The sequence below is a fragment of the Phocoena phocoena genome, chromosome 1, assembly GCF_963924675.1.
Source record: "Phocoena phocoena chromosome 1, mPhoPho1.1, whole genome shotgun sequence".
NCBI classification, from domain to species: Eukaryota; Metazoa; Chordata; class Mammalia; order Artiodactyla; family Phocoenidae; genus Phocoena; species Phocoena phocoena.
This window is the reverse complement of record NC_089219.1, coordinates 114,004,550-114,018,626: the sequence shown is the minus strand read 5'-3', so window position 1 is coordinate 114,018,626 and position 14,077 is coordinate 114,004,550. Positions and strand designations below refer to the sequence as shown.

The 14,077-nt window shown below is 55.8% G+C and overlaps 1 protein-coding gene across 3 annotated transcripts; it reads left to right on the top strand.

Moving 5' to 3' along the window:
* The first annotated feature begins 296 nt into the window (after positions 1-296).
* On the top strand, positions 297-10,014 carry SH2D2A (SH2 domain containing 2A). Of its 3 annotated transcripts, none has more exons than XM_065883650.1 (8): positions 297-394; positions 997-1,157; positions 1,805-1,986; positions 2,716-2,805; positions 3,060-3,228; positions 6,499-6,648; positions 6,858-7,166; positions 8,903-10,014. In XM_065883650.1, the coding sequence occupies exons 1-8, from the start codon at positions 361-363 to the stop codon at positions 9,068-9,070; spliced, it is 1,263 nt and encodes a 420-aa protein (XP_065739722.1). In that variant the 5' UTR covers positions 297-360; the 3' UTR covers positions 9,071-10,014. The 3 variants fall into 3 exon arrangements, with proteins under 3 accessions (XP_065739722.1, XP_065739739.1, XP_065739731.1); XM_065883667.1 differs by having other exon boundaries at positions 361-394; positions 997-1,078; positions 1,798-1,986; positions 8,903-9,070; XM_065883659.1 differs by having other exon boundaries at positions 361-394; positions 997-1,078; positions 1,798-1,986; positions 2,686-2,805; positions 8,903-9,070.
* The last annotated feature ends 4,063 nt before the right edge of the window (positions 10,015-14,077 follow it).

The following is a 14,077-nucleotide window of genomic DNA, read 5'->3' as shown; positions in this document are numbered from 1 at the left end:
GAGAGACAAAGAGAGAGGGAGAGAAAGGGAAGCCCCAGTCTGGAGTGAGGGCGTGGAGAAAGAATCACCGGAGAGATAGAGATAAGACAGCAACAAGGACTCCCCAACACCCAGACACACAATGACACAAATACTCACCACACCACCACCACCTTCAGCTGCCTGGCTTCCGGGGGAGGGACAATTGTCTTACGGCTTTCCATGACGTGAGTCCTCCGCGAGGGCTAGGGCTGTGGGTAAGGCGACATTTCCTGCTCCCGGGGGCTGGGGTGAGAGGAGAGATGAGTAGCTGAGTGTGCACACCTTTTGAGAGCCCAGACACACACCCTGCTCCAGGGGCTCCTTTCCTAGGCTGCCCCCATGGAGTTCCCCCTGGCCCAGATATGCCCTCAAGGTAAGTGTGAAGTTGGGGAATGTGGGTGGGAGGGAACATCAAGACCCCCATGACGCCTGCTCTCCTCCCTCTGGGCCTGAGCTCCCACTTCAGGGGTGACGGGCCACGCCTCAAGCCAGAGCTGGCGGGCAGGCAGCCCACAACCCCTGCTCCGCTTCGGTGGCTCCAGGTCCACGCATCCCTGAGGATAAGGGTGAAAGGGTCTTCTGAGGGCTTCTTCGAGTGGAGAGAGGAGGCAGCAGGAGGATGAAGGGGGCTCGGAGGTCGAGGATCCTGGGCCAGCAGAGGGACCTGCCCTGAAGAGATCTGCCTCTTTTCCCGGATTTCAGGACTTCCAGACCAGCCGAAGGCCAGCTGGCTTCCCAGCGCTCCTTCCTGGGGCCCAGTTTCCCTGAGAAGCCCCTCTGCGCCTCCTTGGCCCCTTACTCCTCTTCCCTGAGAAATCGTGTCTGCCATCCCTCCTGCATTTCTCCTGCTGTCACAACTGTCCCTGTCTTCCAGGTCCCCAGGGAGAGGCCTATGGGGCCCCTCTGAGTCTGGGGGAGGGGTGGGCAGCAGAGGGAGAGGCAGGCCCTCACTGAGAAACTTCTCTGTGCTAACAGGGAGTCAAGAAGCCCCCACCATAACCTTCAGCACCTTCCAGCCCATAGACTTGAACCGCAGGAGCTGCCAGGGCCCGGGCTTGCTGCCGGGACCCAGACTCCAGGCCCCGAAGGCCCAGGAAGTCTGGCCCAGCCCTAGGGCCTCCGCTGTGCACCCTGCGGTGAGTGGGAACCTGGGGGGTGTTGCTCCCTCCTCTGCTCCCACCGTCCCACAGGTGAGGGCTAGCAGGGGGACAGAGGCCAAAGCAGGAATGAGCTGGAGGCTGCCGACAAAGCCAGCGGCCCAGAGGGAGGGTCTGCATCTCTGTCCGTGGCCTTCATTTGCCCAGTGCATCCTCATCTCAGGCCTTCTCACTCACCCAGTCATTAGGAAATCCTCCCTGTGAACCAGCTCAGTCCCTCTTACTGTAGGGTGAGCCCTCCCTCATTCTGGCCTCTGGCGTTCCCTTCATCCCTCAGGCCAGGGAATGCCTTTCTGTCCATCTGGAAGGCCTCACTCCCATTTAAGCACAGTTTAACAGTTCACTGCTACTGGATCAAAGGCCCATGGACCCAGACGGAAGTGGAAGGAAATTCCCTGGAAACAAAAACAGTTTGACCTAAAGAAGAGATTTAAGTTACACTTTGGGAGGGACTTTCTGGGCAATTATACCCTAAAATAGGCAACAGGGATGGGGGACGGGGAGCTTCCTCCACATGTCCAGGAGGGGCTAGGTATGAGGATGAGAAGGGAGTAGCTTGCTTGAAGTCAGAAGAAGGACCACTAATCATGGCTACTTCCCCCTCCTTGAACTCTTCCCCTATCCAGGCACCACCCCAGGCCCCAGGGGCTGCCTGCAGCCCAAAGGATATTGGGAAGGAAGAGGTGCCTAGGGAAGGAGGCCTGTCCCTGCAGGCTGAGACTCAGGCTTGGTTCCAGAAGACCCAGGCCCATGAGCTCCTGCAGCATGGGGCAGCCCCTGCTTGGTTCCACGGCTTCATCACCCGAAGGTGAGTCACAGAGGAAGAAATAGGCCCAGAGAAGGGCAGGGGCCAGTCCCGGGTCCTGCGGTCAGTCAGGAGTAGATTGAGGCTACAGGCCAGGCTATGACACCTGGAGGTTCCAAGGCTCCTCGTTAAGGCAGCTCTCCTGGGGGAGATCATTGGAGAGGTTCTAGCCCAAACCCCCTACTCTGTGCCTCAGTTTCTCCCTTCTAGGCTCAACTTTCCTCCTGTCTCTAAGGCTTCTAGTGCTCAAGTTTCCACCTCTGCCTCAGTCTCTCTCCCTCCATCTTTATTTACCTCTGGCTCTCTCCAGCCCTCTCTTTCTTCCCTCCCTTGCAGTTCCTCCCTCTTCCTCCACTTCTCAGCTTCACTTCTCCCGTATCTCTCTGTTCACATCCTCTGTTCAGCTTGTGACTTCTGAAGTCTAGGAGTCTATTACCATCCCTCTTGCTGCGGCCGCTGTACTGACCCCCTTAGTCCCCCACCCCAGGCTGCTTTTCCAGCCAGGATGAGGCCAGGAGGAGGATGCAGGGCTGGGAGGTCTCCTGACCATCCACGCCCAGTCCCTGCAGCAGGAGCGCAGTTCCCACATCCTCTCTCTTTCCCACCTCCACCCTTCTCTAGCCACCTAAGCCCTCTTGGTAGGGGGTAGGGGTCCCCCCATGAGAGCCAGGGAGACAGGGGGTGAGGCTGGAAGAGTCTGAGCATCTTCCGTGTCTTCTCCATCACCCACAGAGAGGCTGAGAGGCTGCTAGAGAGCAAGCCTCAGGGATGCTACTTGGTGCGTTTCAGCGAGAGCGCCGTGACCTTTGTGCTGACTTACAGGTGAGGGGCGGAGCGCTGCGCTGGGCGACAGGAAGGCGGGGCTTCGGGCTAATCAGAGGGAGGGGCTTGATACTGACGGACGTGTGAGAGGAAGAACTTCATGCTGACTCCCAGCAGGGGTGGATGAGAACTATGCTCAGCCCCCAGGCTACTAAGGGTGGGAGACCCGGGCGCGGGGCGGGTAGGGGTCACTCCTCGAGCTGGTGCCCTTGCCGGGAAGAGGGAGCAGGTCTGATCCTGACTAGTGCCTCCAGGAGCCGGACTTGCTGCCGCCACTTCCTGCTGGCCCAACTCGGGGACGGGCGCCACGTGGTGCTGGGCGAGGACAGCGCCCACGCGCGGCTGCAGGACCTGCTGCGGCACTACCAGGCGTGCCCGCTGAGCCCCTACGGGGAGACGCTCACCGAGCCCCTCGCCCGCCAGGTACGCAGCCCCCATCCCCGGCCCTGGCACTGACCCTGACCCTGGGAACCCAGGCCAGCGCCCCTCCCCACGCAGAGCCCAGGCCGCAGGACCTCGACATCAGGCACTTTCCCATTCCCACCGATGACCCAGCCAAACCTCCCTTGCCCACACATCTCCACGCAGATGCCCTTCCAGAAAGATGCGTGTGCTGGAGAGGGGTCCTTGAGAGACCAGACCAGCCACACAAAGGCTGGGAGTGGCCAGCTAGGCAGACGGGTCATTTGGTGGGGGGGGGGGGGTTGTTTTTTGTTTTTTGCCTCGAAGCTTGTGGGATCTTAGTTCCCTGATCAGGCATTGAACTTGGCAGTGAAAGTGCCCAGTTCTAACCACTGGACGTCCAGGGAATTACTGGGTCATTTGTTCTTTAAATTAAGAGATGTTTACTGAGACAAGACATATGGGTGTCAAACCCACAAAGCTACTTACCAGCGGCAAAGACATATAATGGGAATCAAGTGTGAGAGTGTGATGAGAGAGGAAATACAGAGTGAGGTGCCATTTAGCTCACGTGGTGGGGAGCCGTGTCAGAGAGTGCCTCCCTGAGGAAGTTCAGGCAGTTCTGAGGGACTGCTCTGTGCCAGGCATTGGTCCGGGCACTGGAAAAATTGCAGTAAACAAAACTGACCCAAATACCCCTACCTCCATGGAGCTTCCATTCTAGTGACAGGAGACAGACAACGAATGTGTAATACAGATAACAAACAGAGAATACAGAAACAAGGAGTGACAGGGTTGGGGCTACTTTACATAGGAACATCAGGGAAGGCTATTCTGGTAAGGGGACATTTGAACAAAGGTCTGAATAAAGTAAGGGAGAAAGTCATGCAGATAACTAGAGGAAAAACATTCTAGGTAGATAGCACAGCAGGTGCAAAGGCCCTGAGGCAGAAGGATCCTTGATGTGTGTGAATAAGAATAAGAGCAGTAAGGAAGCTAGCATGGGTAGAGAGGTAGGAAATGAGACCACAGGGGTGAAGGAAAGGGGCCCAGTAAATTCTTGTATGACTTGGAATTTTATTCTGAGTGAGATGGGATGGCACTGGACAGTTACAAGCTAAAGAGTGACATGACCTGGCAAGTTTGAGAGGGACATGGGTGACCAGATTGAGACCACTACAGTACTTCAGGAGAGAAGATGGCAGCCTGGAGCCGGTTGGTAGAGGTGAAGGGGTGAGGAGGTGGAACACTGGGTCTGTTTGGAAAGTGGAGCTGACAGGGTTTTTGCGGGATTGGGTGAGGAGTGTGAAAAGATGGAGTTGTCATTGACTGAGATGAGGAAGGCTACAGGAGGAGCAAGTATGCGGGAGGCAGGGGAGATGGCGAGTTCAGTTTTGACACTTGCGGTTTGAGACATCCATTCAATATGCAAATGGAGATGTCAAGTATGCCGTTGGAATATAGGGATCTGGAGTTTAGGACAGAAGTCTAGGTTGGAGATCAACATTTGGGAGCCATCAGCATGTAGATGGATTGATTCTAAAGGCTTCAGGAGGGATGAAATCTCAGGAATGAGTGTAGATGGAAAAGAATACCAAGTCTCCAGCATTGAGAGTTTGCAGAAATGAGGGGGAACCTACAAAGAAAACTGAGAAGGAGCAGTCAAAGAGAGAGGGGAGAAGAACCAGGAGTGTGATGCTCTAGACACGAAGCAAAGAAAACGCATCAGGGAAGAGCAGGTCCCAGTGCGTCCAGAATTAACCACTGGATTTGGCCAAGAGAAGGTCACTGGTGACCTGGGCAAGAATAGTTTCCTGGAGCTTGATTGGAGTCAGTTCAAAGAACTTGCCTTGGGCTTCCCTGGTGGCTCAGTGGTTGAGAGCCCGCCTGCCGATGCAGGGGACATGGGTTTGTGCCCCGGTCTGGGAAGATCCCACATGCTGTGGAGCGGCTGGGCCCGTGAGCCATGGCCGCTGAGCCTGCACATCCGGAGCCTGTGCTCCGCAACGGGAGAGGCCACAACAGTGAGAGGCCCGCGTACTGCAAAAAAAAAAAAAAAAAAAAAAAGAACTTGCCTTGAGGGACTGTGCCTAGGGGTAACTCTTGTGCAGAATTTTGTGAGGAATAAGTGGAGACCTGAAGATTCCCAAGCAGTTGGAACAGGGTGTAGGGAAGTCTGGTGGGGAGGGGAGCCAGCTGGAGCTGCGAGAGCCAAAGGCAAAGCTGTCAGAGACCAAGCTCCATGACCAGCCCTCAGAGGGTCTTATCACTCACGTTTTCTGGAGTTTGGACTTTATCCTGGAGCAACAGGCAGCCATGGAAGGATTGCTAGGGGAACTTCTGCAGGCTTACTCTGCTCACGGAGTGGAGAATGGGTTAGCAGGGCAAGATGATGCAGGAGGAGGACTTAGGAGGCCTGAACTGGAGTGGTAGCTGTGGGTGTGGAGAAGGTGTGCAGATGTAAAGATATTTAGGCAGTGGAAGGAGCAGGGTTTGTGCTTCGTTAGATGTGGGGAGGAAGGGAGGGAGGTGTCCAGGTTGACTCCTAAGGTGCTGCTGTTTCGGCAGCAGGGTAGAGGTGCTATTTTTTATTCATAAAGGGAATGCTAAGAACTCTTAGCGGGTTGAGGCAAGGAAAAAGAATTCTGACTTGAATCCATGAACTGCCTATACACCTTCAGATGGAGACATACACTTGGTGGATTGCAGAAGCATGAGAAAAGGCCTATGGCCTGAGCCTTCCAAAAGTAGTGGGCATGTGGAGAACATTCAAGAACCCAGGGATAAATGCTGAGCAAAAAGCATACCTAACATGGGAAGGAACCCTGTAAGGCTCATCTCCTCATCCCTGAGGCAGTGTCTCTGTCCCGAGGATGTCTAGCTTATAGCTCCATAAAGTAAAGTCGCCTGGCACCTGCAGAAATAAACACAGGCACAGAAGTCTTGGAGATCTATCCCCATGCCGAAAAATTTTAGGCTAAAGACTTCTAAAGCCTTGTTGCAGTTTTACAACCACAGGTACAAATGGCGACTGGCCTGGCCCTATGTTCCAGATGAAGTTAAGTTTAATGCTAAATATGGCCTGTGACCAGAGCGACTGTCCCCCCTCCTGGTCTCCTTGCCGCCTCTTCCTCACCCAGAAACCCAGCGCCACCCAAATTTCTGTGTCGCACCTCCACCCCCGACATTATCCGTATGGACGAGATTATTTTGCGCCCCCCCTGCATCACTTGCCGACTCCCACCCGCCCGTCGTGCACCAAGTCCCTGAGGCCTCATTCTTTCCCCGCAGACTCCTGAGCCCGCAGGACTGTCCCTAAGGACTGAAGAATCAGACTCTGGTAGCAAAAGCCAGGACTCACAACCTCAGTATACCTCAATCCTCAAAAAGGAGCAAAGCGCAGCCCCCATGCAGAAAGATGGGGCGGGGGGGCCAAAGCAGGTACTGGGCGGGAGGGGCTGAGAGAGGTGGTGGGGCCTGAGGTAGTGGAGGAGCCGGGAGACGAAAAGAGGGAAGGTCCTGCGGTCAGGGGCGGGGCCAGCGGGGAGGGGGCGGGGCCTGCAGGGAGCGGAGGCTCGGGCTGAGCTGCAGCTTTGGCCCTGCCTGTGTTGCTCTGACCCACTCTCCTCCCCGCCTGCCTTCTCTCTTAGACGTCCCAGCCGCCCAAGCCCAAGCCTCCCATCCCCGCCAAGCCTCAGCTGCCTCCCGAAGTCTACACAAGCCCCGCTCCGAGACCCCGCCCAACCCCGCCCCGCAAGCCCTCCAACCCCATCTACCACGAACCTGATGAACCCATAGACTTCTATGCCATGGGCCGTGGCAGCCCCGGGGAAGCCCCCAGCAACATTTATGCCGAGGTGGAGGTGAAGGTGCCTGATTCAGGGTGTGAGGGCCCGCCGTGCATCCTCAGGCACGAAGTCCTACGGAAGTGCCAGTCCAGGCCTGTCCCAGGAAGCCAGGTAAATAAGGGGGGTGCAAGGAGGATTTCCTGAAAGCTAGATTGCGGAGGGTGGAGAAGGTGTTCAGACAGGATGCCTGGGTCAGGGTGAATGCAGGTCAGAGGTCTGAGGTGAGATGGGAAGGACAGAGGGTCCAGGCTGCCAGCAACCCTCTTCCAGGCCCAGAGTTGCTCCCTCTCCTCTGCCTGGAGTTACTGGGACCTGTCTCCCCTTTGTCAAGTCCCCACTCCCTCCACTTCTCAGAGAAAACAGAGGCCCCGTCAGCCTTCCCCCAACTGAGCCTGTGTCCCTCTCACCTGGCTTGTCCTCTTCAGACCCACCTGAGATTGACCCCACCCTGTGCTGGGAATCTCCTCCCAAGTCTGAACTTGGGCCTCTCACTCTGGCTGCCTCCCCTCAGCCTTCAGGGACCTCCTAAAGAAGAGCACCTGGAGTCCCTTGTGTCACCTCAGATGAGCTCAGGGGAGGGGGTACCTGCACGCCCCCTCCTTCCGCACACTCCTCCTCTCCTCCATCCTCCCACCTGCCCAGTCTTCTCACTGATCAGTTCAAGTCAGTATCTTGTTTCATGGGATGTGTTAGACCCACCAGCTGCTCCCACGCAATCCCTCTGCCTCTGCCCGCCTCCTCAGGCCCTTCCCCACCCTCCCCCCCACTTCTGGCACCTCAAGCTCCTGCTCAGCCCTTGTGCCTGCTCACACTTATCCACACCCCTGCCACCTGCTACCATCCTAGAGCTGAGGTCACCAGTCCATGTCTCTATGCAAACTTCTCTTCAGGCTTCTGCTCGGCTCCCCAGCATCCCACAGCTTCTTGGACTCAGCACAGCCAACACTGTTCTTACCCTACTCCCTGGATTGCTCCCTCCATTGTTCCCTCTCTGATCGGGTACCTCTCCAGTCACCCAACTATTCAAGATCGTAGGGCTCCCTTGACGTCTCCCCTCTCTTCACCCTCACTCCCCTATAAGCCACTGATTCCTGCTGAGTCTCTTCCTAAATATATTTTTCCTTTCCCCAGTTTCAGCCTCCATCATCTCTCATCAGGATTTATCCAAGGGCTTCTTAACTGGCCTCCTAACCACCAGTCTTGCCACTTCTGACCCACTCTGTCCCAAGAAAGTCAGAATGGTCTTTCTAAAACAGCTACCTGGCCCATGAGGCCCTCTATACTTGTGTGGGCTGGGGAACCACCTCCTCAGTCTTACCATCAGCTGCTCCCACCCTCCCAGAACTGGTCACATTCCTCCAAACACACCAAGTGGTTTCAAACCTCCCAAGGTTTTGCACATGCCGGTCCCTCTGCCTATAGCTACTTCCTGCAAGTGCACCCTCCGGCTGCCCAGCAACCTTCTAATCATCCTTCAAGATCAGCTTGCCCTTCTCCTCCTCTGCAAAGACTTCCCTGACCTCACCGCAGAGGCCGTCCACACAGAGGCTTTATACACACTTGCCATGCCACTGATCATTGACACCCATCTCCCCTCTCCCCCAGCAGAGTGTGAGCTCCCTGAGGGCAGGGGCTGGGACTTGTTCATCTCTGTTTCCAGAGCACCCAGCACAGTGCCTGGCAAAGAGCAAGCGCTCAGGAAATGTTTGTTGAATGAATGAGAGAGGTTTAGACCTCTCTGCGGGCCAACGTCTGTTAAGATCAGACGTCTTGGCCCTTGAGGCTGCAGGTAAGCCTAGGAGGCAGAAGGAAGAGGGTGTGACCTGGGACCATCCTTCTCTCTACAGAATCCAGGTGGCCAACAACTGCATTCTGAGAATTCTGTGGCTGAACAAGGCCCTGCTGTGCCCCACAAGCCCCTACCCCGCTGGGGGCACACCCTCCCCCACAACCTTTCTAGACAGGTGCTTCAGAACAGAGGTCAGGCGTGGCTCCCCCTGGGGCCTCCTCAGTAGCTGCTGAGTCTGAGCTGGGGTGGGGCGGGGGTGGGAGACAACTTGGAACAGCGGGTCCAGAAACCTTCACGCACACCCAGGCGCCCTTCTCACAAAATGTGGATGGAACAAACTGTAGATGATCAAAGCTGGAAAGGACCTCAGCCATCATCCATTGCAAAGATGGCAAAAAGGTGTCACCTCGCATGCCAAGTCCAATCCATTCATTGTGGCTGCCTAGAGCGCTGCAATGGAAAGGATGTTGAGGTCATATTTGAACTCAGCAGAAAAGAACTCTGTGATTGATTAGTGATGTCTGCCACGAGTGAGCGAAGGAAGAGGAGCGGCCCTCTCCTTTGCTCTTACTGATCGAGTTCGACTCCCTCACTGTGCAGATAAGGAAACAAAACCAGAGAGGGATAGTGGCTTAGTCAAGGTCAAGGACTAGAACCCCAGCTTCCTGTTTAGTGCTCTGTTCCATACCCCACATCCACTAACTCTTTACCACGGGAAATGTCAGAGATTTCCTCAGGAAATCTGGCTGCTTTCCAGAGTTCTGCCTCATTGGGGCCCAGGTGCTTGTTCCCCTCCTCCAGATCCCAGCTTACCCCTGTTCCCCTAACTGGTCTGGGGCCCCACAAAGAAGCCTGGAGGTCAGAGGAGCAAATGTGGAGTCGGCTTCTTTTTAGGGACACACCCACTGGTTCCCTCCCAAGAGTCTCCAAGAATCCAATGGCTCAGTGCTTGCCTCTAAGGAAGTGGGCTAGGAGGGCCCTGCTGCAGCCCGCTGCCCTGGTTTCTCCTCCTGGAGTCTGATTTCCTTGGCCCTCTGAGCCTTTGAGTCTGGGCCCTGGTCCAATGCTGCTGTTGTCTGAGGAACAGTTTGGCGAGAACAGATGTTAGAACTTGTTTGTTGATTCTTGTCTGGCTAATAAATCATCGCCAACCACCTCCCCCAACAGGGATTCAAGTACTCCAGGCTCCTTCTGTCTCTCCTTCTGACTCTCTCTCTCATATTGTGGAAGGCAAGTGGTTGAACGACCATTGCAATGGTGGGAGAAGGGTCGGGGGTTGAGAGACTCCTGGGCAAGGGTCACAGATCTATGGGCTGGGGGCAGGGAGACAGCAAGGCAAGGGACACAGACCTCTCTCTGAAAAGTATTCTTTCCCTAACTGGGGTGAGCTGGGCAGCTAGCCAGGGGCAGAGGGGTGGCTACATCACCTGCGGGTTGCCAGGAAAGAAAGGGGCAGGGAGGGGAGTGGTTGAAAGGTAGCCCCTGCACCTCCTTCCCCAGCCCCCTGCCAAACACAGGACTGGGAGGGGGAGGGGGCATTGTTAGCCTATGTGTGTGAGCCCCTTAGGAGGATGGGGAGCCCCCCTGCAGCAGCTCCCAGCCTCTTGGGCTTAGGCCTCCCCTGTTCCTCTTATGAGGCTTCCTCCTGTCTGCCCAGACCCACTTCAGGGCCATCTTCCTGCCTCTGTGGCCAAGCTCTGCATTCTAAGCTTCAACCACCTAGAAGAATCTGCCTTGGGTCTTATTTTTCTATCAGACTGGAGGCTCCCTGAGGCAGGGCTGTGTCTGCACCTGGATGGCCCTGAGGGCTCATAATAGACTGCCCCCAGGAGCCACTCAGGGGGCTTCTGGGTACTCCTGTGGTCCCAGCCTGTTCTATGAGAGTTCAGTCAAGACAATCAGAGCCTATCGAGGTCTCTCTTCCTGCCAAGGGGCCCTGGGTACTTGCCTGAATCAAAGAAGCCCCCCAGACCCCCTCCCTGAAGACATATTCCCTAGGCCTAGGTGCTGCCACCACCATGCCACCCCCAACCTGGTGCAGGGCCAGCTCCAGTGACTAGTGAATTCCCCTCCTTTCCACTCAGTGCTAATCAGCTCAAGGAGAAATATGGTTGCTGAGTCAACAGAGTGGGGTTCCACTTCCTTCTGTCTGTAGGTCTAAACTCCCTCCTGAGCAAGAGACGGGGGAGGGGAGGGGAGCAGATGGCTTTGGGAGGGGAGGCTGAAAGTGCAAGAAAGGTCTTAGATTAGACTCAGGGAGTCACCTCATGGCTGGTTCCTCGTTGCAGGGGAGGAGGCAGGAAAAGGAGAGGCTTGCGGTATAGCAAGGGCTGGAAATCAGAGTCAGAAGATGGGATTTCCTTAGACTTCGGGATAGAACAGGATGGCGGGTTCGGGGAGGGGACAGAAATGCCTAGGGACCCACTTGGTGTTTCTGAAGGAGCAAAGCCTGCTAGAAAGGGGTGAGCAGGACCCAGGGAATCTCCCCCTCCCTCTTCAGCTCCTCACAGCCAGGGGTGGACTCCCCAAAGTGGGTGGGAGGATCCAGATGATGGCATTGTCAGGAGCCCTGGGTTCCTGTTACGGCTGTTTGCTAACAAGCTGCCCAGCCTTTAACAGGGGAACTTTTTTCTGCACCACTGTTCCCTACATTGCTTTGAAATGGAGAGAATGCCTTATTTGCCCACAGGGCTGCTGTCCAGAGCAGATGAGACCAGGCAGCGAGGGGCTTGGCCGAGCAGGACCGCTGGGACTAGAAGGGACTTCAGACCCCTTGTGACTGACTTCTTGGTTCAACCAAATCGGAAACTGAGGTCTAGAGAGGGGAGGTGACAGGGTACCGGAGATAGGACCAGATCTTGTCATCCCAGTCCAATGTTCCCCCTTATAGCGTGAGGTCCCTCCCAGGCCAAAGGATAAGGCCCCGGTCCTCCCGAGGGCTCCAGCTGCAGGCCCAGCCCTGACGACCAAGGTGGTGGAACCTCCCTTCTCCGCACCATAGCCATAGGCACCCCTGCACCATCCTGCTGATTTCACTCCCACGGGGGCCTGGGGCTGCGGTGAGACCTCAGGATAGAGAAGTTGAGTAACTAGTACAGGAAAGGGCGCCTGGCGATTGTGCTGAGCAGGTTCCTCTGCCCCAGCAGAGACCACTCGGGCAGGGAGGGGGAGGGCATTTCCCAGCTGACTCAGTCTCCCGTGGTTATTCCATCCCTCCAGCTTCCTCTAGGGAGGGCTCTCTCTGGCTCAGCCCCCTGTCAGAAAGAAGAGTCTCCTACCCCGAGCCCCAGATCCCCTTCAGAGCCTGCAGAAGGCCTTGCTGCAAGTGGAGGTTCCAGCTTTTTCCTCCAGTTCCAGCCCCTTCAGCACCATGGCCGACCCTGAAGTCTTTTTTTTCCTGCTCCTGTCTCCCTTAAGCTGTCCCCTTTATCCTATCAGCTCCCTCAGCTAATGCAGTAGACAGTCTCAGTAAAGTACCCTGTAACTCTGGCTCAGGGGACCAAGGCAGGGGCAGGGGGCTGAGAAGCTATTAAACCCCCAACCTCAGCAGTCCCGAGTCTAGAGCACATCATTCCCCATGGACCCACTTAAGGAGGACTGGGGGCCAGTCATCACTGAGGCCCCATCCCCAGCTACCTCTACTGGCCTTAGAACATGTGTCCCCACCGGAAACAAAGCTGAGCAGAGGGAGAGGGGGTAAAAGAAGGTTGGGAGCAGACAGCAAAGCCTTCCAGCACCCTTGCCACCTCCCCAGGCCCCACAGAACTTCAACCACCCCCTCAACAGACTGCGGCTTCTTGGACAGCAAGCTCAGCACCCAGCTGGGGTGAGGACCTGGCCAGGTCCCTGCCCAAGGGTCAGAGCTGAAACCCCCTTTGTGACAGCTGTGCCATCTCTGGGCAGTTCCTAAGTCTGCGTCCTAAGCCTGTTCCTGTGGACCTCACCTTCCTCAGCTCCTCTGCCCTGGGCAATGCAGCACTGAACACTTGGGCTTTGCCCCAGAACCTCCAACACCTTCTAGGGCCATGGGGAGCCACTTCTGACCAAGGCCTTCACCTCCCGTCCCCACCAACCCCGTCCCTTGGCTGTTACTGCCATGCCAATTTGAGCCAAGTTATCATTCCTTATTCCTCCTTCCCTCTCCCTCATCCCTGTCTTCTCTTTCCTGTTTATTTATCAGAACTTGAGGTTATTACCTCAGGAAGCCCTCCCAAATAAAGTCTGTCCATTTTCTAACTTGTATTTCTCTTGGTAACCAAGAAATTCTAACCACCAAATAATAATGTCATCTTTGGTAGGAGTAAAAAGTGGCTTTAAAAAAAATGGCTTAGGGCTTCCCCGGTGGCGCAATGGTTGAGAGTCCGCCTGTTGATGCAGGGGACACAGGTTCGTGCCACGGTTCGGGAAGATCCCACATGCCGTGGAGCAGCTGGGCCCGTGAGCCATGGCCGCTGAGCCTGCGCATCCGGAGCCTGTGCTCCGCAACGGGAGAGGCCACGACAGTGAGGCCCGCGTACCACAAAAAAAAAAAAAAAAAAAAAAAAAAATGGCTTAATACTACCTCCAGAGAACCAAAGGAGGTGGGAGGCAAGAGGAAGCTGAAAGATATCTGGCTTAACTATCCATTCCCAGAAGACACCAGGACAACCCCTGACCACCACGCCTTGCCTCCCAACCCAAATCACTTCCAGCTCCATCATGATGCAGCCCCTAAAATGAGAAAGTTGAACTGCTGAATCCCAGGAGTGTGGCAACTCAGGAGGGCAGGGCTGCATCTATAGCGTACTGAATACAGAAACGGCACTTGACTCCATGGGACCTCAGACTTTGGGGCCCTGCTGAGCCTACCTCACCACCTCACTTCACTATGACACCCCAGAGGGGCGACCTCAGCCCTCAGTGCCTCTGTGGATGGTGGGAGTGGTGGTACGGGCTAATGCTCCTTGCTGAAGGCTGGCTGGATGCACTGACTTGGACAACTACAGCCCAAGTGTCCCTGTGGGATGCAGGAGCCCTGTCTGGCTCCAACCTGAAGTAGGTCAGATTTCAGATAAGCGGGTGGTTTTCCTGTAAGTGATGAAACCCTCCTCTGTACTTAATGAGAAACAGACTCCTCAAGTTACCCCAGCCGACAAGAGCAGAAGCATGGTGAGATTCCTCACTTCTTCTAGTCTCCAAGTCCCCACCACACACTTCTTCAAACTGCCCCTCTGGCCTTAGCCTTCCTGTCACT

What these genes read in the sequence shown, in the direction of transcription:
- SH2D2A (XM_065883650.1), top strand. Translation starts at nt 361, where the DNA reads ATGGAGTTCCCCCTGGCCCAGATATGCCCTCAAG. An exon ending in CCTCCGCTGTGCACCCTGCG is followed by an intron (nt 1,158 to 1,804) that starts GTGAGTGGGAAC and finishes TCCCCTATCCAG; the next exon opens with GCACCACCCCAGGCCCCAGG. An exon ending in CACGGCTTCATCACCCGAAG is followed by an intron (nt 1,987 to 2,715) that starts GTGAGTCACAGA and finishes CATCACCCACAG; the next exon opens with AGAGGCTGAGAGGCTGCTAG.